General features: G+C 41.8%; 1 protein-coding gene across 2 annotated transcripts in view; it reads right to left on the bottom strand.

Moving 5' to 3' along the window:
* Nucleotides 1-10,180: 10,180 nt before the first annotated feature.
* The window catches only part of pgbd5 (piggyBac transposable element derived 5), a 61,050-nt gene continuing 46,020 nt past the window's right edge, over nucleotides 10,181-25,210 (bottom strand). For both annotated transcript variants that reach the window (XM_041252809.1, XM_041252810.1), the window contains 3 exons: nucleotides 22,103-22,300; nucleotides 12,090-12,195; nucleotides 10,181-10,894 (listed from right to left, as the gene is read on the bottom strand). In XM_041252809.1, the coding sequence (XP_041108743.1) occupies nucleotides 10,699-10,894; nucleotides 12,090-12,195; nucleotides 22,103-22,300 (500 nt within the window). In that variant the 3' untranslated portion in view covers nucleotides 10,181-10,698. The remainder of the gene's footprint in view (nucleotides 10,895-12,089; nucleotides 12,196-22,102; nucleotides 22,301-25,210) is intronic.

Below are 25,210 nucleotides of genomic sequence, written 5' to 3'. Positions count from 1 at the left end.
AGCAGATGGGAGTGGTTAGTAGGACAGAGTGCTGGCTAGAAAGGACTGGACCTAGGCTAGAAGAGCAGGCGAGGCCCACTCTACTAGCAGACCAGCGAAGCTGGACATGGAAGCTAGGACAGAAAGTGGCCACTGACCGAGGGCGGCGATGCCGACACGAGCCCAGGGGCGAAGGACCCAGCAACCGAAGACAGGATACAGAAAGTGGTCACTGATTAAGGGCGGCGATGCCGACACGAGCTAAGGGCCGACGGACCTAGCAACCGAAAGACAGGAAACAGAAGTGGTCACTGACTGAGGGCGGCGATGCCGACACGAGCTCAGGGCCGAAGGTCTAGCAACCGGAAACGGGATACAAAAGTGGTCACTGACTGAGGGCGGCGATGCCGACACGCTCAGGGCCAACGGACCTAGCAACTGAAAACGTATATGAGGGTTATGACTCGTGGAGCCACCCCTCAGAGCAAGATGGTCCCGGAAGACTGGGACACGAAAGGAGATAGAGAGGGAGAGGTACCCAGCATCTGAGACTTCTGTAAAGGGGTGCTCGTTAAACCCCCAATTGGCAGAGACTTCACGCTGCCTGGGACCTGAGATAAGAAAAAGGCATAGAGGTTAATATGGGATTCGAGCATGAGTAGCCACGTCCCGAACTGAGACAGAGTATAGAACAGCCTTGAGAGAGGCAAGATAAGCGCAGGAGCTGCGAAAGAAGAGTATGGCCGGGGGTCTGCTCTGACTCACAGGATGAGAACCCCCCTGAAGGTCAAGGGTTAGCTGAAGCCATGCCCTGAGGTCAGGGAAGTGAGATCACTTGCTCCCCAAAGGATGGACCCCCGGCACTCCACCAAATCACCCACACCGTGAGACAAACAAAAGAGCACATGCCAGCGCATAACATAAACAAAAAGACTAGAAGGACAAACAGGACAAACAGGAGAATGGTTAGTAAATTTAGTAGGATGTGACTATGTGTATACCTGCTGCTCAGTGGAGAGGAAAAAACCCTTGAAGCTAATTAGGGGAAAACCTCTATTGGCTCCGGCAGACAGGTAGCCCCCACTTCAGGCATACTAGCAATTTTGGAATGGGCTGCAACTATGTCAGGGAAGGATGAATAAATGTAGGAATCCACTGCAGAGGAGGACCAGTTCCCCCACATTCTTGATCAGGCTGATTGATGCTGGCCCTTGCAGCGGAGGTGGCTGCACCGATACGGGGGGGGGGGGGGGGGGCTCATGGAGGAGAGGGTGGAGAGGAGGGAGGCCTGCGAGGAGGCGAGGGTGCAGAGGAGGGAGGTCTGCTCGGAGGAGAGGGTGGAGAGGAGGGAGCCATGCAAGGAGGCGAGAAAGGAGGCCTGCTCTGGAGGAGAGGGTGGAGTTGAGGAGCCAAGTGATGGAGTAAGCATGGAAGGTGGCCGAGAGGCAGCTGATCTCCATGGGTAAATCATTGTAGGGGGAGAAGTGGCTTTTCAGAAGAGTGGAAATTAGCAAACGGAGAATATATTTTGATATAGACAGACGGGAAGGTGAGGCAGGGGGAAAGCTCTTAAGAATCCCACAGAGGGTCAGACGGAATGCTGAATATGGAGAGACTGGAGGGAGTTGGAGAGAATCCCTAGCACGGACCATGAGAGCCAGGTTTTGATTGAAGGGCTATGATTTTTCGAATCTGAGTGCAGGGGATTGAAGACGCTGAGCAGGCTGTAGAATAGGAGCTTGAACAAGGTGGAGGGCTGCAGACATGTAATGCTGAGCAGATTGAAGGAGGTTACTGAGAGTTGGATTCAGTCAAATAGCACCTGGAGAAGCTGAGGATTCTGGATGGGGGTTGTGGAAGCAAATGGGACCAACTGACTGAACTTGGATACCGAAAGTAGAGGCAGAAGGAAAGCTGGAACTGAGGGCTGAGGTGGCAGCTGGACTGAACAAACATGAATCAGTTACTGGGGAAGCACGGCTCCTTTGCGCCCCATGTTCTAGAAATGAGGGCAAAGATGAGATGCCGCCTTTCTATGTGTTAGTTAATACAGGATCGATCAGCGGTTTGCTACTATCATGTCTGCCTGAAATGGAAAAGGTAAACTCACATTCAGATTTTTGGGTTTCAACGCCAGTTACTCTCTCTTAATAGTGGAACTCCTTAACTCATAATCAAGACAGATTTCCAGTCTCGTACCACATCTCAAACCAAGTATTAATGCTGTAACATTTGGGAGGAATAGGATTGCTGAAGAAGTGCCCCGTATTTTGATTAGATGGAGATTAGCGTTAGCCTTGATTGTGGGAATACTGCCGCGATCTGCGTATTGGAGGAAGGCTGGAGCACTGTTGGCTCTGGAGAAGTGCAGCTGCAGACTTCAACAGTAAACTAGAGCGACTTTTGCAGCTGCAGTAGTGAACAGATCTGAAGAGGGAGTGGAAATCTGCTGTAGTGAGGAGCAATTAACAGTAGAGGGCAGGATCTGCTGAACAGAGCAGAGGTCTGAGGAAGAAAACAATGGAGTGCTGTCAGTAGTGTGCAGAGGCCCAGCTGTGAGAACAGAGATTTGCTGAAGCAGAGATCTGGAATAGAGACGGAGGACTACCATCGGTAGAGTGCGGTGGTCTGCTGCAGAGAGTAGGGATCTGCTGAATGCAGTAGATATTGGTCTTTCGGTGTTAAGGCCGATTTAGATGGAGCCAGAGATGGGGCTGCTTTTGGGCAGAGATGAAGATTGCAGAGATCTGAGACAGCTGCAGAACCAGAGAGGATGAAGAATATGTTGCTCCGAGGTGTCTGCAAAACCTATTGATTGGTCGGAAGCAGTTTATTGTCTATTGGGGGTAGGAAGACATTGACTGAAACATTGATAAGTCGTAGGACATGGTTCCATGACTGACTAGCGGCTCGCGTTGATGAAATGATGACTTTTGATGAAGCTGGTCGGACTGGAGGAGCAGCGCCAGATGAGAAAACACGAATCTGGGAACAGGAATAAGTCACAGGAATGGATGTGTGATGCAGGAAAACAGGACGTTACTATGATGGTAGATACTGAGCATCTCAAACAGCTGAGTAAGGTTGCTTCATGACCAGGTCCTTGACAAGGGGAACTGTTGAAATTGAAGAATGTCAGTTGCTACAAAAGGTTGAGGAGGAGGTCTCCTGTAAATCCCTCAGAATGACAACAAACTGCGGGGATGTGTAGAAAAGCTGGAGCGTGTGATCTTCACAATGATAGCAAACCAGCTTAGAGACTGTATAAAATTTGTGGTGTTACACTGCCATCTAGCGGTTATGTATTAGAATTAACCATTGGCTTGAGTGAAGCCGGGTAGAATACTTGGTTATTGTGATTAAAATCCTTGTCGGTTTAGACAACAATTGCGTACTCTTTTAGATTTTAATATCTTCATTACATGTTTTAGGACATTCAGTCATGTATATAAATACGTTCACGCAGTATTTAGATGTCACAATTCGGCGAGTTGAACGAGCCCTCACAGGTTGTAAAAGCCCAGCAGCAAGCAAGCCAGAAAATTGCAGTACTGAAGTAGGGAGCTCGCAGGGCAGATTAAGCTGCCTGGTCACCATGGTTACTTTACCACTCCCCGCAGTCAGGCAATGAGGGCGTTGCCGTGGTAGCCACGAACTGAGAAGCGCTGGTGGAAAAGTTGCAAAACAGCAGTGTTGTTGAGTCTTGTTGTGACAAGTCGAAAGCACAAGCCGCCACACGGCGAAACGGAGCACGAAACTGAATGGACAGGTCCCTAAAACGTTGAACGTAGCCAATAGAAGTTCAGGGCAGGATCCCATGAAGAAACTGTAATTTTGCTGTCTCTGGGAGCGGAGGAGGGGCGCTTGATTGCAAGCGAAGAGTGAAGGAGCTTTAGAGATTTTAGTGGAGGGCCAGTTTGTCTAATGAAAACACGGACGAGATGAGAAATGGAGCTGCGGTTTGAACAATGCTGTTGCTGGGCTGGAAAGAGCAGGAAGACTAACGCTGGAGCTCCTACAGCCAAACAGAGAAGCTGAATGATGAGAAACAGCACCGGAGCAGGTAGGAAAATATTTGATAATATCTTGGGAGTGCTGCGCAGAGAATTGACCTCCAGTGAAAGGCAACGAAGTGTAGATTAGTGTAGAGACACGAAAAAACCGCGTCCGAGCGTGTGCTACAAAAACGAAACGCTAGACAGCAAAAGGTGCAAGTGATCAGGGCTTAAATAGTAAATAGGAACTGACAGGAAATTGGAAACCTCCTTGCTACACGTCTCCTGAACTTACGCAAGCTAACATTTAATAATTAGGAAATGTTTTAAGATCAGCGTTTGCCTCCTCTGCACACTAGCGCTCTGAAGTACGTTATTTGCACATCTAGTGTGCAATAGATTGGCTCATAACTTTCTCAAATGATGGATGATAAATGACAAAACAGACCCAGTGGGTAACAGCCTTTAGGGTTTCACTCAACACTAAATTAAGACTGGGATCAAATTCATTCCTATGTTGCTGAAGGAAGAACATTATATTCCAGAAACATGCACTACTTAAATTAATTAGGCAATACATCTTTAAACTGGAATACTTCCAGACTGTTTTCACTGCCAGATAAATCCAAAGATACAGTCTGAAGACCAGAAACTTTGTTGAAGTGTTTTACACTGGGCTACAAACATTGTGAGCACAGTGAGGAATTACTATAATGTACCCAGCAGGCTCAGGTCAGTTTTGCCAAACAGAGACGTTCTTTCCACAAATTTTAATAAGTGATCGTGCAGTATGTGCTTGACACATCTTTGCTCAGGAAGCAAAATGAGGGTAGTTAAGTTGCTTTTGGTTTTAAATGTAGAGATCATGGTGCTAAAAAAGGCTGTTTGAGTGCCTTTGCTTCTTTGTACTGCACAATAAAATAAGTGATACAAATCTAGAAAAACAACTTTTGAGTCTTTGTTTTAAAAATAGTAACAATGAAGTTAACAAACAGTTCAGTTTATTCCATAAAAAGATATCAGGGTGTGAAAAAGTGGCTTTACAGGTAATAAGTATTTTTGTGTTTAAGCTAGCACGCTTAGCAATTGTTATATTTCTTAGTTATTTTACCTCCTGTCTCCAACCTAGTTTACCACTCTCCGAACACCCCCTTCTTTGAACAAGCAAATCTGACGGCTTTTATATTCTGGTTGAGGGGTTAACTAGCTAGCGATTATCTTATTACCCCTTGGCCATAGTCTGCACAAGTTTATTAAGGATGTGTGACTCTCCGCTAGTTAAATAATCAGTAGCTGGTCAGTCACACATCCTCACAAGGTTTTTAAAATAAACAATACAAAACAATAACTTGGCGGACGGCATCATCAACTACAAACTATTGGCTTTCGTCATCATATATACATATACATTACAATACAAATAATATTTATAATAATAAACAGCACACATATATATTTGTATACCTAGGGGTGGGACACTCTGCCACACATGTCCCCCTTGTGCACAACACACATGGCCTCAAAAGGCCACCTCCCCCCTTAGTCCCCAAAGTCCCAGTTCACCATCCTGGCCCCAGAACAGGGGCAGAATTGGCTCCTCCGGCCAAGGTAATCCTGGCAACCGCCCGGCTGTCTGTGGGGGTGGTCTCCTGACCTCTCCCCCCCCCCCCCCCCCCCCCCTTTTCTGTAGCCGACAGTTCCCTCTTGTGGGGCTCCTGCCACTGAATTTCCTGCAGTTAAAGTGCTGCTGGAGAAGGTGGTTTCCTGACCTCTTCCCCCTTCTTCGTAGCCAACAGCTCCCCCTGGTGGGGCTCTGGCTACATTATCTCCATCATTGAAAGTGCTGCTGGGGGGGGCCTGGTCTCCTGACCTTCCCCCTCTTCTTTCTGGCTGGCAGCTCCCCATTTGTGGGGCTTCACATCTTGAAATTTAAGTGCCAGTATTACAAAGGAAATCATGACAAACTCCACAGTACTTAAAACATAATCTGTTTAAAAGCCTTTATAATAAAAGTTGGCTTAATTTTAATTTCATCATTTGAAAGCTGAGCTGGCAGGCAGAGCTAGCCTCCCCAGGCGAGGTAGGATAGGCAGCAACCCTAGGAGACACAAAACAGACAGACGAAACAGGACAGCAGGCAACGCAGATGTGGCATCCCTGAGCGGTGCAAGACAGACATCTTTGCACAGTGCAGGCCGGAACGACAGGCAGTCCTCCCACAGAGGCGGAAGCATTAAGCAGTCATCCCATGGCAGTGGAGGAGGAACCAGCAGGTATTCTCCCTCTGCTAGTGAAGGTGGGAGTGGCAAGCAGTCCTCCCACGGTGGTGGAGGAGGGAGTGGCAGGTAATCTTCGGGCGGTGGTGGGAGCGGCAAGCAGTCTCCTCCCGGCGCTGGAGACGGCAGCGATGGCTCCTGTCCATCTGTTGCTGGAGATGGTTCCTCTCCCTCTGGTGCTGAAGACAGCTCCTCCCTCTGGTAACTGCAGACAGCGGGGGGACCTCTCCCTCTGGAGCTGGAGATGGCAGCCATGGCTCCTCTCCCTCTGGTGCTGGAAACAGCAGTGGGACCTCTCCCTCTGGCACTGGAGACAACAGCGATGGCTCCTCTCCCTCTGGCGCTGGGGATAGCAGCAGGTCCCCTCCCATATCTGCAGCCAGGTAATTGAACACCATGGCTGCGATATCTGAGAGGGATGCTGAAGGGTGTTGCTGTTCCCAAGGGAGGGCCTCCTCGATATCCCTTTCAGGCTCCGTCAGCCAGTCCCAGATCCCCTCACTGGAGAGTGGACCAGCCTGCCTCAGAGGACGCAGAGGCAGCTCCTGCTCCTCTCCCCTTTTGGGCTCTGGACGAACAGACTCATCCTTCTTGGGCTGTGGTCACACCGACTCTGGGCATAAGATGTTTAGGCTCCTCCCTCTCCTGCCATGGAGGGGGTTTGGTTGGGTGCTACGTGCCTGACCTCACCATCAATGAATTCCCATTCCTTACCTTTCAGGCAGGTGAGGCATATACGTCCAGCATGGTAGAAACCCGGTGGGACTTGCGACTAGCCCCACACTGCTGTTGTTGCTGCTGCTGCTGTGAGCAAGCTGATGCAGGTTCTCGTGCATAGGGACACCAAGACCAGTATTACGGAATCTTCACATCACCCACACCAACCTGGTGGAACCTCGGAGCATTCCCTCCAGAGGTAAGCCTCCTTCCCGCACCGTGCACCAGGGGGAACAGGTTTGCTGGATCATCCAGTTGTTGCTGCTTCTGCTGCTGTTGCTTCCTCTGGCTGTTTAACAAAAACACTTCTCTTGAGAAAATCAAAACTTACAGTACTCCTGGTCTGATGCTTGGAGGCTCCGTTATCCCACGATGACACCACATGTGAAAGGGTGGCTTTGCAGGGGTGACGTCAGACTAGAAACAGACTCAAAACAAGTAATGGTGGGGCAAAACTAGAGACGCTATCGCGCTCATCGTTTTATTAAACAAACAAAATAAATAACTGAACAAAACAAAACAGTTAACAAAAAGGCACATTGGCCAAACAAACAAACAGATAATAAATAAGTATCATGCTGGTGTTCAAGCCAGCACGCTTAGCAATTGTTATATTTCTCAGTTGTTTACCTCCTGTCTCCAACCTAGTTCACCACTCTCCCAACACTCCTTCGAACAAGCACAGCTGCAGGCTTTTATATTCTGTCTGAGGGGTTAACTAGCTATTAATTATCTTATTAGCCCTCGGCCATAGTCTGCAAAAGTTTAATAAGGATGGGTGACTGCCAGCTAGTTAAGTAATCAGTCACGCATCCTCACAAGGTTTTTAAAATATAAACAATAACTTGGTGGACGGCGTCTTGCTCGTCCTGCCAAACAATACATCAAATACAAAATATTGGCTTTCGCCATCATATATACATATAAATCATATTACAAATAATATTTATAATAAACAGTGCATTATATTTTAGTTTAATTCTTATTCCAGTGGTGTTGATTCTGCCAAACTAAATTCAAAAGAATATGGCCCTGTGTGGTGGAGTGTGTATATATATATATATATATATATATATATATATATATATATATATATATATATAATATATATATATATATATATATATATATATATATATATATATATACAGGGCCATATACAGAATTAAACTAAAAAGCTTTGGCACTGAGGCAGAATTAAACTAAAAAGCTTTGGCACTGAGGCACCTTCAAGCAATTTTAAAACCTCCTTTCAGAATAATAATAGTTGTGAGCCACTATTCAAAGTGAACAGAAATGGCATGTGTATACAAACAAATGAATGCCCACAAGTACTTCCAGTACATTTAGGTCAGTGATAGAAGGTGTTACATCAAGTAATCTGGTCAAGCAAACAGTTAACTGCTTTACATTCAAATCACATTTAAACAACAGCTTACATACAATACACAAGTCTAAATTTCTTTGTTTTTAGAAGACAGTACTTACAGCATTTGTGAATGGCTTGTCAGCGCTGGTAAAGGGAAGGTGATATTGAAGGTTATGATTGTCTTAACCAACCAGCTATCCAATTGGAAAAGTACACAATACATAAATGAATTGTTACTGCATATATATTATATACACACATACACATAGTGCCTTGCAAAAGTATTCAGACCCCTGACCAATTCTCTCATATTACTGAATTACAAATGGTACATTGAAATGTTGTTCTGTTTGATATTTTATTTTTAAACACAAACTCAGAATCAATTATTGTAAGTTTTATTATTGTGGTTTTATGTTGGGAAATATTTAAGAAAAATAAAAAAACTGAAATATCTTGCTTGGATAAATATTCAACCCCTGTGCTGTGGAAGCTCCCAGTTTGCACCGCTGAAAGAAATTGCCCTAACAAGGTCACAATTACCTTACCATTGGTCTTCACCTGTGAACCATTAAAGTTGCTGTCACATTTTCTGGATAAAAACCCCACTGTTGAAGGATCATTGGTAAGGCTGTGAATCTGAAGGAAAATGAAGACCAAAGAGCATTCTACAGACGTTAGAGATAAAGTAATACAAATGCATAGATTAGGGAAAGGGTACAAAATAATATCCAAGTGTTTGGATATCCCAGTGCGCACAGTTGGATCAATAATCAGGAAGTGGAAGCTGCATCTCACCACTCAGGCACTGCCAAGAAAAGGGCGTCCCTCAAAACTCAGCACTCCAAGAAGGAGACTTTTGAGAGAAGCCACAGAGAGGCCAACAATCACTTTGAAGGAGCTACAGAGTTCAGTGGCTGGGTGGGGAGTAATGGTGCACCAGTCAGCTCTGCATAACACTAGCCTGTATGGGAGGGTGGCAAGAAAGAAGCCGTTACTCAAAAAGTACCATCTGAAAGCATGTCTGGAGTTTGCCAGAAAGCATGTGACCCAGCTGCGACGTGGGAAAAGGTTTTGTGGTCAGATGAGACCAAGATAGAGCTTTTTGGCCAAAACTCCAAGCGCTATGTGTGGCACAAACCTAACACTGCCCATGCCTCAAGACACACCATCCCTACAATGAAGTATGGTGGTGGCAGCATCATGCTGTGGGGATGCTTCTCATCAGCAGGGACTGGGCATCTTGTTACAACTGAAGGAAGAATGGATGGAGCAAAATACAGGAAAATACTGCAAGAGAATCTGCTTCAGTCCACTAAAAAACTGAAGCTTGGGAGGAAATTCACCTTTCAGCAGGACAATGATCCCAAGCACAAGGCCAAACCAACATTGGAGTGGCTCAAGAACAAAAAGGTGAATGTCCTACAGTGGCCCAGTCAAAGTCCTGATCTCAAATCCCATTGAGAATCTGTGGCACTATTTGAAAATTGCGGTCCACAAGCGTCGTCCAACCAACCTGAACAACCTGGAGCAAATCTGCCAAGAAGAATGGGCCAAAATCACTCCGACACTGTGCAAAGCTGGTACATACTTACCCCAAAAGGTTTAAAGCTGTTATTGCAGTGAAAGGTGGCTCTACCAAATATTAATGTGTGGGGGTTGAATACTTATGCAAGCAAGATATTTCAGTTTTTTATTTTTCTTAAAAATATTTCCCAACATAAAACCAATGTCACCTTACAATAACTGATTTTGAGTTTCAATGTTTTAAAATAAAATATCGAACAGAACTAAATTTCAATGTACCATTTGTAATTCAGTAATATGAGAGAATTGGTCAGGGGTCTGAATACTTTTGCAAGGCACTGTATATAGTTCAAGCCATTTTCACACATGTTATCTGCCCTTTCATAACACACAACAGATATTATATGGATATATAGTACATGCATTACCTTACATATACAGACATATATTGCAATGTTTCTTTTCATTATGGGCGTTCACAAAACAAACATGATTTTTTACTTGCATTTTAACAAATAATAACAGAAGACTCAAACAATTTTTTAAAATTATATAACAATAAATAAGGAAAAAGACAAAGTTGGGTTTTACTTTTCACCATGCAACGTATATACTGAGATTATCAAGATGTGGCATACCTACATTCGTGTTTGATGGAATTACAGAGCAAAATACAACGTTTTGTCTCCTGCATTATTGCAGAGTTATCAAGTTTAGAAGAGCTTCTTCAGGCCTGGTGATGTTGACATCTTTAAAATTTGCCAGTCTATTGGAGCTTTCCATGAAATGCAGGTACCTCTTTCTCCACAATTGCATGGAAGTGCACATCACTGCATCAGTGTGTGGGTGAGCAGTCCTCTAAACCCAACAGTTCTCTCACAAGTCTCTCACCAAACTGTGCTCTGCTGTAGCGCTTCATGTGATAGGCATCAGACATCTTGTATAGGATATAGGCGTTATTTATAACTATGCTTATTGTCAACCAAAATACTTGTTGCCAAGTCTTGTTGGGTTTGTGGGAAATGAAATACCTGTGAACAGATTAAACATGTTTTTAATATATGTACTGCGGATAACAAGGTTATTACATTTATAGGACTGTTTATCATTGGGTGCATTAAGTCCTGTAGTACTTCGATATTTCTTTAGTACAAATATGACATGATGCTCAATTAGTGCCAACTATTAATTAAGCAATTCAACATTCATTAGCATGTTAATGAAGGAGTTTGAGCCAAGTTTAAGATGCCACAGTGCGGGTAGACTCAACACATGTAATTCAGATGATCAATACCTTACAAAACATTCTAGTGTTCAGGGCTTGTTTGCCAAGCTACCGGACTTTAAAATCACAACTTGGGGAAATGGCGCAATGCCACGTAAACATACAGTACAATAATCCGTACAACACAGTGTACGAAAACTTTGGTAGAATCTACAATATCTGAACTAATCTTCTCTGTTCAATAATAAACTAAGGAACTTGATCATGGCAGATAAACCGTTAGGACGGATGTGTGACGGGAGGATACGCAACAGATTACTGTTCTTGCGTTTAACAACATTTCAGATCACACTTCATTTGTTTTGCAATTATCAACAAATAGCTTTATATGTCCTAATTTGAAATGCCCAGTTTGAATGTCGCCCCACTGCAGTAACCAACTAATGTGCACCTCTATTTTCACTGTGGAGGAAACCCTCTTTCATGCACTAAACTTAATCATTGGATATTACTCAACCCTGAAGGCAGGATCCCAGCCAGGAAGTTTCTCCCTATCCAGTAGTGATTATTGAAACGCACTGAAGCATCTGATTTTCCATCCTGGTCTGCAGGAGTCAGCAGAGAGCTCCTTGTGGATTTCCAGTCAAGTTGGATTGAAGCACACTTCCACGACCCTTAACTTGAACCGGCTGTGCTTTTACTCTACGAGTCACTGGGTACCCCCATGTTCAATAGTGACAGGAAAAATGGTGTGGGCACGATTTCACTCCCTCTCTGCCAGTCAAATGACCAAGGAAGTGCAATACTGCCAAAAACCTGGCTTGACAGTGATAAAAGCCAGATGTGTTGGTTTAAAATGAGATGACATGTTTGCTATAACTTTTTTTTTTAAAACTACAGTACTATAAAGTGAATGGAAGTATTTGTAAACTTTATGGGATAATTTTCTTCTCTACAACCACTTTAAACTTGTATTCTATGCATAACAAACAATCACTTACTTGCTGTACTTGTCATCATACTTGCAGATGTAGCTCAGATGTGCTGCAAAGGCTTCTACTGCTAAAGGACAGGGAACTTCACCTCTTTTCCTCTTGATTATCACTCCTAAGAGGGTTACATTCATTTTTTTATCAACTACAAAAATACAAAACTGATGAAAAAAGTGTCTGCAACAAATGTCAATGGAAACTGAACAAGCATTTTCCAAGATACAGGTAAAAGTGTCAATAGAGTATGTGCATCTATCTCGTATCTCAAACAGAATTGAACTGAACTTAGGCTCCAACTGGAGCAGCGGTGAGCCCTTTACTACTGTAATATGGGATTGTTCCATATACCAAAAGATGAACCCTAAGGTGGAGATCCACAAGCCCAGCCCATTTTTTATTACCTAACATTTGTCGACAGGAACAAAAGTTTAAGAGGCTGAACTCCCTTTCTGCTTAATTTCCAGTTAAAAAAAAAAAAAAAGTGAAATAACTAATTGAATTAATGTGAACCTCAATTGTATCCCAAACTAAAAGGGTATAATGTGGTAATCATGACAAAGGGTGCTCACAAATGATTATGCCCACAGATCTATTAAGTAGGTTTTAGGGGTAACACTTTGCTAAAATATGCACAAATTGCAGATTATATCTCCCATTATTATGAAAATGCATGTACATCAAATCCATCCAACAAATACTAAGTCACAAGCTTTCATAGAAACAAACATTATTATTATTTAGTCATTTAGCAGATGCTTTATTCAACTTACTGCTGCTGAAGAGTCACTTACAATGGGACCTCGGTTTTACGTCTCGTTCCAAGGATGGAGCACAAGGAGATTAAGTGACTTGCTCAGGGTCACACACACAGCTAGTCAGTAACTGAGCTGGGATTGAACCTGGAACCTCCTTGTAAAAACCCCCTTACTTTCCCCTCTGGACCACGTAGCCTCTATCATGCCCATACAAGAACATTTATTAAAACAGTATGTATGCTGCAAGCTCCACTCATAGTTAACCCTTACCCTAAACATAGTTTTTGTTTTATTGAATACATTTTATAACCAAATAGGGTACTACACTGTCAACATGGGATCACACTGTGCATATACTGGCATTTTAATATCTGAAATACGATAAAGAGTAAGAGCCTTCAATTTTAGTTTGTTACTGACTTCCTCTTTTATGATTACAATTATGAGTGGTTTTATTGCAATTATACAAACACTGTGTTTTTTGGGATCAAGTTTCTTTACGTTTTTATGGCAATACACTGCTGTGGACTAGCTTGTGCTTACTAATATAAAGGCGAGCAATTCTGGAATACCAATGCAGGATTCCTGTCCTGGAGCATTATTATACATTTATATAGATATACACATATTGTATTTATTACACTATGTAACACAATTTTTGTTTCTGGGTAGTAAGTGTTATTTCCTAATTGCTTATGCCTCAAAAGTATAGAACATGGCTATTATTCCCCACAAACTTTGCTTTTGTGACCAGGACAGTGATATTTCAAAATATTACTATTTCCAATGGGAAAATGGGCAAATGTGTGTCTTTGTTCACATAGTCAGAAAAAAACATATGAATCCAAATTAACATGTATTTATACTAAAGTAATACAAAAAAATGACTACAAAAGATTTAGAAGCGAGTAGTTTTTCAAGATTTACAATTATACTGTAAATACAGAAAGTGGTTTACACTGACCGAAAATGAGCGGTCAATAGACATATAAGCACTCAGCAGGGGACCGACAATGTAAACTTTTTAACATGTATTCTTTGATGTAAAAAATAAAAAATAAGAAGCCCCTTTCCTTTCTCCTTTAATACATATACAATAAAAGTCACGTTGTGCAATGGCATATTTTTCTTTTTGTTCTGCTTACTCGAGGAATATTAATTGATTGAGATGTAGCCTCAAGTCTCGTCCTTGTCTGCACTGCCACCCTGCAGAGCAGGCTCCATGGATCGGAGCCTGCTTGTACAATCAATAGCACCCATCTTGTAAACCTGTCCTCTGTGTGGGAAATTTAATATAATTCCCTGTGAGCTTTAGCAGGGCTTTCTTTTTATGTGTAAATCAATTTATTAAATAGGTTGCAGTTAAAGCTGAATGACAGTTTAAAGTAAATAGTTAATACTCTAAAGCAGGGGTGTCAAACATACGGCCCATGGGGGAATTTTTGGCAGCCCGCCCGTTACTTTATAAAATTGCATTGATTTTGGAATTCTTTAAAACAATCTGCCTCTTTAATATGCATCTGCATTGTATGAGTGACATTTCCATTGAGACTGTGTAGTTCAGTGGTTAAAGAAATGGGCTAATAACCAGGAGGTCCCCAGTTCAAATCCTGGCTCAGCCATTGAATCATTGTGTGACCCTGAGCAAGTCACTTAACCTCCTTGTACTCTGTATTTTGGGTGAGACGTTGTTGTAAGTGACTCTGCAACTGATGCATAGTTCACACACCCTAGTCTCGTATCTTGTAAAGCGTTTTGTGATGGTGGTCCACTATTACCAAATTACTACGCTAAATTAAAAAAAAAGATTATTATTAAGCCAATCGCAGCTCACAAAGGTAGCAAAAATAGCCAATCAAATAGCACACAGGATCCATTCCCTTACACACATAATTTTGATTAGGATAGTGAAGTGAAGGCTTGTTTTAAACTATTTATTTTACTTTGTGTAAAATTTAAAATCAGTAGTGAAAAAGTAATTGGAGATTTCAGGAAAGGTGGAGGCGAAACACAGGAGTCCAAAATCATTAGCCAGATTATTTTTTCATGGAATCATTTTGCAACAAGGCAACATGTCTGATTTGCAGTGCAGTTGCAGTTATGAAATATTATACCATACAATGTCACTATGATACTCTGCACAAAGCAACATATTTTTAGTTTCCTGGAAATTAAAGAAGCTACGGTGTCTCAACGAAAGGAAAGGACTTTAACTTCAAGCGGCAGGAAAGTGCAGAATTACCTTGGAAGAAACTAATTCGTGTGATTATAACAGAGGATGCATCATATATGACTGAGCAAGAGTGGACTGGCTAGCAGAGTGCTGCAAAAAAAAAAATAAAGAAATGCAGAAGTACCCATTTTCTTACACTGGATTCTGCATCAACAGGCATTATGTGGAAAGCTGCAGCATTATAACACGTAATGAGCATTGTTATGTTACAATGTTATATTAAATATTGGGACTTAGTATACTCTGACATACTGTTTGAGATTTCCATTGAAAGTAAAATACTCTACTTCCTCCATTATATTACATTTGTGATACTGAGTTCTCTTTCAATTTGAAAATAGCCATCAACTAATGAGTATCGTCAGGTCAGGTGATTATGCGGAGCTTAATATAAAAGCTGCCTTTAGGCCTCCGTAGCTCTGATGTCAGCGCCCCGCCCCTCGGGTGCTGAATGACTATGTAGAGTGTAGGAAGCTCAGCCTCTTCTGCTTTCAGCTGGTGATCGGGATTGAGCGTAAACTATTTGTTGTTCTTACAACAATCTTATTATTAAAACATTCAGTGTTTGTACCCTCTGTTTCCTTAATTCTGCACGGGAAGCTGGCGGCTGCCCCTTCCCCGGGTTTATCTTGCTGAAAAACCTCTAGTTATGCTCGCTGAGCGCGGGCCGCAATTCACCGGGCTCAGTTGATTTTTGCGCCTGCCTTTAGCTTTCATATTCTGTGTGCTGACAGGCACTGCCCCTTAAGCACTTGGCTGAGTCGCTTATTGGCCCGACTCAACCACGCTGCAGATCTCCTCTGCAGAGGTCCCCTGGCCTCGGAATGGCGTCTTCACCCCAGGGCGGTGGACCACATCTGGGAGTGGTTCGGCAGACCAGACGTATATCTCTTCGCCTCGCAGGAGTCTATGGTGCCTGTCCCATTGGATAGTGGGTGCCATTGCTCTGGCTTATGAATCTGCTGGCCTTTCCCCTCTGGGGCAAATTGAAGGCACATTCTACCAGGGGTATAGCGACGTCCTGGGCCCTCTTTCAAGGTGTCCCAGTGTCTGAAATGTGCTGCAGCTAGCTGGACTACGCCACACACTTTGACGAGATTCTACAGACTGAATGTGCTGGATTCCTCTGCTCCACTTTTTGGTGCTTCAGTCTTGGAGTCTATTACACCACTGGAAGAGACCACTTAGTGTTAGTCTGGATTAGACCGCTGTACTCTGAGTACGCTCTCCAGCGTTACCCATGTGGGTAACGATATTGTACTGTTGAAGACCCTCTGTTCATAGAACAGCGTTAGGACATATGTCTTTCGAACCAGATGCTGAGGCGCTGTTTCGTGTATTTTTTTTTACATATAGACCGATTCTGTCCTATTGCCACATGGTCTCCCTCACGACTGCATAGGCACACAGTACCCATTAGTTGATAGCTATTTTCAAATTGAAAGAGAACTTAAGGTTACGGATGCAACCCCGGTTCTCTGAAAGAGAAAATAGCCACCAAGCAGCGAGGTCGCTTCAGTAGCCCTTGCGGCCTGAAGCAAAAGAGGCTGAGCTTCCGACAGTACAGTCATTCAGCACCCAAGGGGCGGGGCGCTGACATCAGAACTACGGAGGCCTGAAGGCAGCTTTTATATTAAGCTCAGCATGATCCTCTCACCTGACGGCGATACCCATTAGTTGATGGCTATTTTCTCTTTCAGAGAGCCGTGATTGCATCCGCAACCTTACGTTTTTTGTCAGTGCTCTATGAAAGCTGCTTCTACTTAATGTGTTTTGTGTAAAGAGGTATACAGGCTTACTTAATTTAAATGACATTTTCCCCATACATTACGATGTATATATACTGTATGTATATATTTTTTACGGTGCGGTCCGCCAAGTGAACAGTCTAAATTTAAATGGCCCTTGCTGCCAGATTTTTCCGCTTAAACAAATTTTCATAACCAAGTCTTAACTCAGAAAGATGTATTTATTTTGTGTTAGTGTATCAGTGAAACAAATTAACAAATCTGTTGAATTGATTCACTAAACTGAATGAATCAAACGAGTGAGTAAAAAGAATCAAACCGCACATCACCAGTTTTCAGGCCAGAAGTTAAAGTCTGATGTCCAAACGAACTAATTATCGCTCACTTTAATGTACACAATATAATTATCGCCGTTTAATAAATATGGTGCGAATTAAGCTCATCTCATTATTCAGAGCGGGGTGCCTCATTTAAATACATTATCGTGCATTACCATACAAATTCTGATTACCATAGTATGGCACAATAAAATTAGTGTGCACCATAACACGCCCACTATTTCTCGTAATAACTAATATAATTGCACTCGTAAATACGGAACTCATTAACGTGCACGGTAATTTCAATTATCATGCACTATAAAGTTTAGCACCCTTTCGTAAATGAGGCCCATTATCCCTAAGATTTTGCATAAAAATATCCCGAAACATTCGACTGTCCGAACAACAGGGAGTGATGTATAAATAAAGCTGCCATCATATTACTTTATCTAAAACATATGTTTTCAGTCTACAAATCAATGCTGGGACATATGTCCCCTGGAACATGGCAAGATTGTGGGGGGGGGGGGGGGGGGGGGGGGGGGGATTGTTTCAAAAATATTTATTTTGTTTAAAAGTTATTGTTAGTTTGAGGATATAGAGCAGTGGTGGCCAATACACCAAGCACTGTGATCCATTGTGGTGGATCTCAACAGGCTCCGCGGTCCACCAGTAAGCTATGACTAAATTTTTTTTTTTTTTTTTTTTTTTTTTTAAAAAAAGGTACTGCGACGGAAAGATGAGTTCTGGTGATGAATCTTCCTCCCGACTTGTGAGGGCACTAAAGAACGGGAGGAGAAGTATCTGGAAGGGCTGGCCTGACAGTTCGTTTCCGGGTCAGGGAAGTGGGTCAGCCTGGAGGGAAGCGCGACTCTGTTGTAAGACCGTATTGATTTGAAAGGTAAACGAGAGGCAGCTGCAAGTAATAAGGCAGCTGCAACCGTTTATCTCGCTATCATGCAGGATTACATATAGGGGCCAGGGTAACACTGATTTTCTCCTTCGTTTGGGTTAAACGATTGGAGAGAGAGAAGGACAGAGAGGAGCTCTCAGAGTGGATTGTGTTAGTGTTTTGTATTGTTGTGTCTGTCCGTGTAACTGTCTGTTTTTGTATTCAGCACTAGACAGTTAACGCACATCTCCGGAGCTGTCGAAAGGAGAGCACTATCCGGAGCACCACTGCACTGAGCACCTGCACGTTTTCGATCACCCAGGACTGGTGACCGTACCGTTGTTTTGTTCAGGACTGTGCCCTTGTTTTCATTATCCCCGTGCTTTACACATTGTTGTGTATTGCCGGGGATTTATTATTTTTGACGGTCGCCAGACCTGGAAAAGAGCAATAAAGCACTTATTCACTGAATCACTGTTGTCTGTTCATCACTCCTGCACCGCATCACCGCGACATCTGTTCCCCTTACCAACCAACCACTTTGCCACAGGTACCGATAAACTTTTACCAAAAGCATGTATTTTAGTTTTTAAACGTACCTGTGGTTCACAACATAACACAGTGGAATGATCAGTATTAATTGTAGGACAGTATTGCCACGAGTGTAAACTTTAACAATAAAGCTGAAAGGAAAATGCTTTCATTTGTTTTGAAATCATTTCAGACTGGTTAATAGATTAACAAGCACTGGTAAAATCAGCTCAGTTTTATTAACTCATTTATTTTACCGTTTTGTTTTGTTTCAGAGGTGGGCTGAGGAGAAAACCTGCACAGTGGGTACCAAAAAGACCTCAACACCGTGGTAACAATTTTTTTTTTTTTTTTTTGGTTCCTGGGTAGTAATCTTTTTCCAGCTTCTTCACCCGTCAATCCATCCGACGCGACAACCAAAACATGCGAATCTGCCACAATGTGCCCAGTCCTGTTTCGGCAAATCAGAATCGCCTGTACCAAATGATGGCGCCTTCTTCATTGCACTCATCCAGGAGCCGCAAAAGCCATGCTGCCCATAATAGTATCAAGTACCCGTCTCTTCTTTCCCCCCTGGCTTCACTCGGTGCACTTCAAAAGGATTCCGACAGCATCAGACCTTGCTGGACACCTTTTAAGGACATGATGATTATGTGCTAGGAGGTCAAAGGAGTACTTCAAAATTGTGGCTTCCTGATGGGTCGCCAGGCGTTTTACCAAGTTTTTCCCTGCTTCTTTGCCTTTGGACCGCATGGACACCAAGGCAGCACACCACAGGCTGGGAGCTGGCCACAGCTACAGAGTTCTCTGTGGGGAGAGAACCCCTTCAAATGGGAGCCACTGTTGACCCCTGGAAGGTCTCATGCCCACCACTAGTTCTTGTGAACCAGAATGAGTGGCGCCTCTTCATTGGCAGTTTTACCAAGGTTCCCTCATGTTATTTCCTAATTGCTTATGCCTCAAAAGTATAGAAAATGGCTATTATTCCCCACAAACTTTGCTTTTGTGACCAAGACAGTGATATTTTGAAATTTACCTATTTTCCAGAACATTCCAGATAGATTCAGTGCTGAGTAAACTTGGAGTAACTTTGAACGCCGCTACCAAGGACAGTATTCTAGAACTTTCCAGTAATATAAATAGTAGTATAAATACAGGGGCCTTAAGCCCACCAGTTCAGTTTAAGCAATTAGGAGTTCCAGGCTGCCTGGGATCCATTGTATCTACAACGTATCGATGGCATAAAAAATGCAAATAGTTGTGTTACAGACTCGTTAACAATCTTGCATAAGCAATGTCTGGCTAATACGAAATAACCATTTGTAAAAAAAAATAGGGATATCAAAAATGCTTCGGGCAAAAAAGAACATTCCGGTCGAGTTAGCAGCAGTTTTACACTGCCTCTAGGGATTCTGATCCATTTGGAATCACATTCTAATTTTTGTAAATCAGTAGTGATGGAAATATCCGGCTCTAAGAAAAGACAAAACCTAATTGTAGATGTTTAAGTGATAATTGGCTTCATCGCTGCTACTCTCTTATCCGGTTAAGCTCTTTCCCTGAGTTCAACCATACTATCTGCCAGAGGTAGCACTATATTGTCCATCAGTCAAACTGACGAGAATTCAGGCCAAGTCGAGCACACTTGCACTACTCAATTGGCTATCCACTGTATACGAGCACTTTGACTTTCGTCATTGCTGAAAATTGTTTTGCACACTCGAAAGGTTAAAACCACAACTTGACATGTTCTATTTTGTTGACGCAATCTAATTTCAAGAGTTAGAACTTTCCAATCTGCAGACTGGATGCAAGTTCTACAGATGACAAATTTCCTAGTAGATTGTTCTTGCAACAGCCACGTCAGCGTTGACAGTTAGCACAAACTGCAGAATACAATGGATACGTAGTGCGCAGTGTATTTGATGAATGCAAGCATCACTAATCCCACCAAAATCATTGTCTTTTTAAGTGGATACATATCTGCATTTTTCTGAGATGGCATCAAGAGGCTGCAAGCATCCTGGCTTTGACCAGGGCAACCAGGTTGCTTACGCACTTGTCATTTCCTTGTAACTAAGCGTTCAGGTCGTTTAGAAGCTTGCTCACATCAGTCATAAAAGCCAGATCATGTGCCCATTCAAAATGTGTCAGAAATTCATCAAATTTTGTGATGTTTTTATTATCCAGAAATTCCTTGATCTGGGGAAGCAATACAATGAAGCACTCAAGAACTTTCTCTCTACTCAACCACTGTACTTGAGAGCACCATATTATGTCAACTTCCTCCAGAATCAAAATGAACTGTCTGTGAAACAGCGCCTTAGCTCGGATAATGTTGACAATACTGACAACAGTATTCATGATTGACAGTTGCTGATCTGAAGCCTTGGCACACAACACTTCTTGGTGGAGTATGCAATGAAAATTCAGCAAATTGAGTAGTTTCTGGCACATCCGGATTACTAAACCACTCAAACTACCAGTCATTGCAGGATACAAAACCACTCGAACTACAAATCATTGCAGCAGCTCTGTCTGTGGTGGTAGATACAAGCTTTTCCAGAGGAAGTCCATTTTATAATAAAACACTAATTGACAGCATCAAACATATCCTGACCCTCCAAGCTTTCTTTGTCCAAACCTCGAACCCTGATACACTGAGCTGTATCAAGAATGTTTGTACTTTCATCAAGTGCAATGCTGACGGCAACAGAACAGGACCAAGTAAACCCATCAAGTTTTCAGATTTGTCATTGATCCTGCACATCATTGTGTTACGACTGTAAATTTTGAAATAAACTCATATTCCTGTTTTAACTTCTTTGAAACTGTTGGGATATTTTCTGTGCTACTGAATGACACAGAAGGCTCTCCACCATCTTTTGAAATTTGTACCACAGAACGATCCACTGAAACCTAGAGACTTACGAACATAAAGCATAAACAAAGTACTAGCGCCTCTATTGTTAGAAGTTAATATTTAAGGTATAAATAATTAGTCAGGGATTTTTATTTGTTATCAGCCATAACAAAAACTGTTTGCTTATATGTTAGTTCTGATTTGTCCCAAGATCCACCAAAAATCCAGTGTGACAGAGCGAATTAATCTGAATCAACAATCTCTCTCTCGACCTGCGAGACCACTGCACAGAAGGAATTAAGTGCCCCGTACTGAATGGTTTGTTTTTCACAAAAAAGTATTTTTCTAATTTTGCAAAAATGCAATAAATGCAACCTTGAAAAAACCTTTTGTTAATAACTGTTTTTTAACCGCTTCCTGGGTGATAAGAGAATACCCATGTCAATTTTAATATCGTTTGCTCATTATCTTGGCGTTACTGTTTATAGATTAAGAGACTTGCAATTGCTTTGCTTTGTTTTCCTCACACTAACACCTCCAGTTTGCAAATTCAAAGGGATGACAAAAATGTGCAAGAACTTAATATGGAATGAGCAAGTAAACACATTATACTACACTGCGATAATAAACATTAACGAACTGCAATACAATTTTGAACTTTATAGAGTTCCATTACTGACCTTGTTTGCTTGGAGAGTAGGCATTGGTAAGAAAGCGGAAATGGCCTTTATTATGCCAGCAGATCAAGGACATGTTTCCTTTCATCTTGGTTGTGTACTGTCCTCTTCTCTGTGGAGCATCAGGGTTGGTTAACATGGACTGTGGAAGGCCTGTGCAGTCACTTTTTCTTGAGCTGAGAAGCCCGCAGCAGTATATATCTGCGGACGAGATTCATTTTAAATGAAGCTGCTTCTCTGCTGTACATGTCATACAGAGTTAAAGGGTTCCTCTTTGCGGGCCTCATTCACTAATGTTTACAATTTTATTTTAATACAGTTTATATAAATTCTCTTAAAGTAACTGTAGCAAACAAAATCATTTCCCCAAAATGCCTCCTCCATACATATCTATTATGTAGGTCTCAAATGTGAAGTTTGGAAAGAAACACATGTTATAGCAAACATTTCAATTTAATTTTAAATTTGATGGGGGCAAAACTATATTTTGCTCCTCCACTTTTTTCATTCATTATATATGTATTATACCTTGTTGTGTTTGGCATTGGTTTGTCTTTAAAAGGTTTAAAATAAAAAATAAAACTGGAAAAGTATTTGGAAGATGGGCCGCAATTAAACAATCACAATAAATTCTGCCTACATGAATATTGTAGAAATTCCAATTAACGCAGGCAGGTGGATCACAAGGGCGAGGTAATCCACACACAGGCGGAGGGCGGGCACGAACCTGGGACCTCTTGCACTGAAGCACAGGGCCGATACCACTGTACAAAAGAGCTGGCACCTTTGCAAGGAGCGTATATCGGGCTTATGTCTTTGTATATCCCCCTTGCACGCTACAATATATTGGTTTGACCCAAGGTCTGCACCATGGCTAATGAGGGCTAACAGTAAGAAAAAACATTGTTAAGTGAATGTGAGCTCGGCAGGCAGTCAGAGACAACAACAAAATATTAATACTTAAACAGGCATGCCATTTTGATTTATGACTGACAAATCTGAAGGAAGCACGAGTATAAGACCATTATTAAAAGAAAATAGGTAAGGAAGAGAGTGTATCAGACTTAATAAAAATTAAATGTTGCATTTTAGAATTAAAAATTAAGTTAATGTTGCTGCGGGGTCATGAACAAGTTCAAGGTCAATTTCCACCAAAATCTTATTTTTTAGCATAGACTAAGCAGTAGTAAATATCAAAAAGTGGCATTTGAAATTAACATAAACCATAAATTTACTTTAGTGGAGAAGTTGGCTACAATAATTTTTTCATCAAAAACTTGCAACAGCTGTTCTTTGCTGATATTATTAATGTGCGTTTCATATAATACTAACTAATAATTTAATCTCACATTTGTTTTATAATAAATATTTAGGTATATTGCGTCCTAGAATGACTGTAAAACATGTAAAAAAATGCTGATGATAAAAAGGACGACTCTATTTACCAATGTAATCTCTTAAGTTTCAGTATATCATTGACTCTACTGGTCTGGGGGGCAGGTAAATTTCACATACTGGGCACATCAATTTTTATTTATTTATTTTGGTTCCTAAGGATGTGAGAAGCGGGAGTGCTGTCGGTGCCTAATTTTTGGGCTTGTTTTGGGCATTTGGATATATTTTGATTGGTTTTAAAGTCTTAACTATTTTTATGCAAAATACTAAGATATATGAATATGATACACAACTCTTAGTGTTTACATCATTGTTGCTAAACATTGTAACAACAACAAGCATCAATATCTATGTATCTGAGATAGATTGCATTATGAGTAGCTTATATTTTGCATGCTTCTGTTAACAGAAGATATATACTGATAAAACATACGTATAGAGGATAAAGTGGGAGTCTGATCGTGAATTAAACGTTGGCATTGTTCTCTCAGATGTCATTTCTTAAAGATGACAGTTGTCAAACATACTCCATATTTGATATGGACTGCAACTAAACAGCCTAACTTCAGCTTCGTTTACAGGTGGCCTCCTCAAGAGCTGCTGGCAAAGCAGCATGCATAACTGCAAACCATTTCAAGATGACAAGTTTATTGGAAGTTTAAAGACTTATAGAATTTCAGTTCATACATAAAGGACATTTTCTTTACATTTTTTATACATACATTCTTACGCAGTTCCAGTATGCTCTAAACACTGTGCTACCTGTAGATACAGTGTGTGTGCCCTGCTGAGTCCCGGAGCTACACAGTCCGTGTGTTTGTGCTCTGCCGAGTCCTGTAACTACACAGTGTGCGTGTTTGTGCCCTGCTGAGTCTCATAGTTAAACAGTGTGTGTGTGTTTGTGCCTTGCTGAGTCCCAGAGCTACACAATGTGTGTGTTTGTGTCCTGCTGAGTTCTGATCATTTTAATATCTTAAGATACAAATGGAGCAAGAAACTGGAAAATACCATGTTTTTTTTTGTTTTGTTTTTTTTAACTAGTTTAGGCAGCATAATATTGGGCTACTTTTGGGCTGGTATTTGGATGACTTTGGCTACAAATGTATTTTAATTTCTGGCAACACTGCTCATAGCAGCTGGTTTCGCTGTGATAATTGAGCTCAGCAATGTCTGATGATAAAACGTGAAAAACATACTCTAGCTTCCAGCACTACATTTAAAACCAGGCCAAGGAGGACTATTTTTAACTGTTAACATACATATGTCAACATATCTAGTAAATACAGTACTGTGCAAAAGTTTTAGGTTTTCAGGTGTGAAAAAATGCTGTAAAGTAAGAATGCTTTCAAAAATAGACATGTTAATAGTTTATATTTATCAATTAAATAAATGCAAAGTGAGTGAACAGAAGATAAATCTAAATTGAATCCATGTGGTATGACCACCCTTTGCCTTCAAAACAGCATCAATTCTTCTAGGTACACTTGCACAAAGTCAGGGATTTTGTAGGCATATAGTCAGGTGTATGATTAAACAATTATACCAAACAGGTGCTAATGATCATCAATTCAATATGTAGGTTGAAACACAGTCATTAACTGAAACAGAAACAGCTGTGTAGGAGGAATAAAACTGGGTGAGGAACAGCCACTCAGCTAACAAGGTGAGGTTACTGAAGACAGTTTACTGTCAAAAGTCATACACCATGGCAAGACT

This window comes from Polyodon spathula, chromosome 6 (genome assembly GCF_017654505.1).
Source record: "Polyodon spathula isolate WHYD16114869_AA chromosome 6, ASM1765450v1, whole genome shotgun sequence".
In the NCBI taxonomy this organism is placed as follows: domain Eukaryota; kingdom Metazoa; phylum Chordata; class Actinopteri; order Acipenseriformes; family Polyodontidae; genus Polyodon; species Polyodon spathula.
This window is presented reverse-complemented; position numbering and strand designations above follow the sequence as displayed.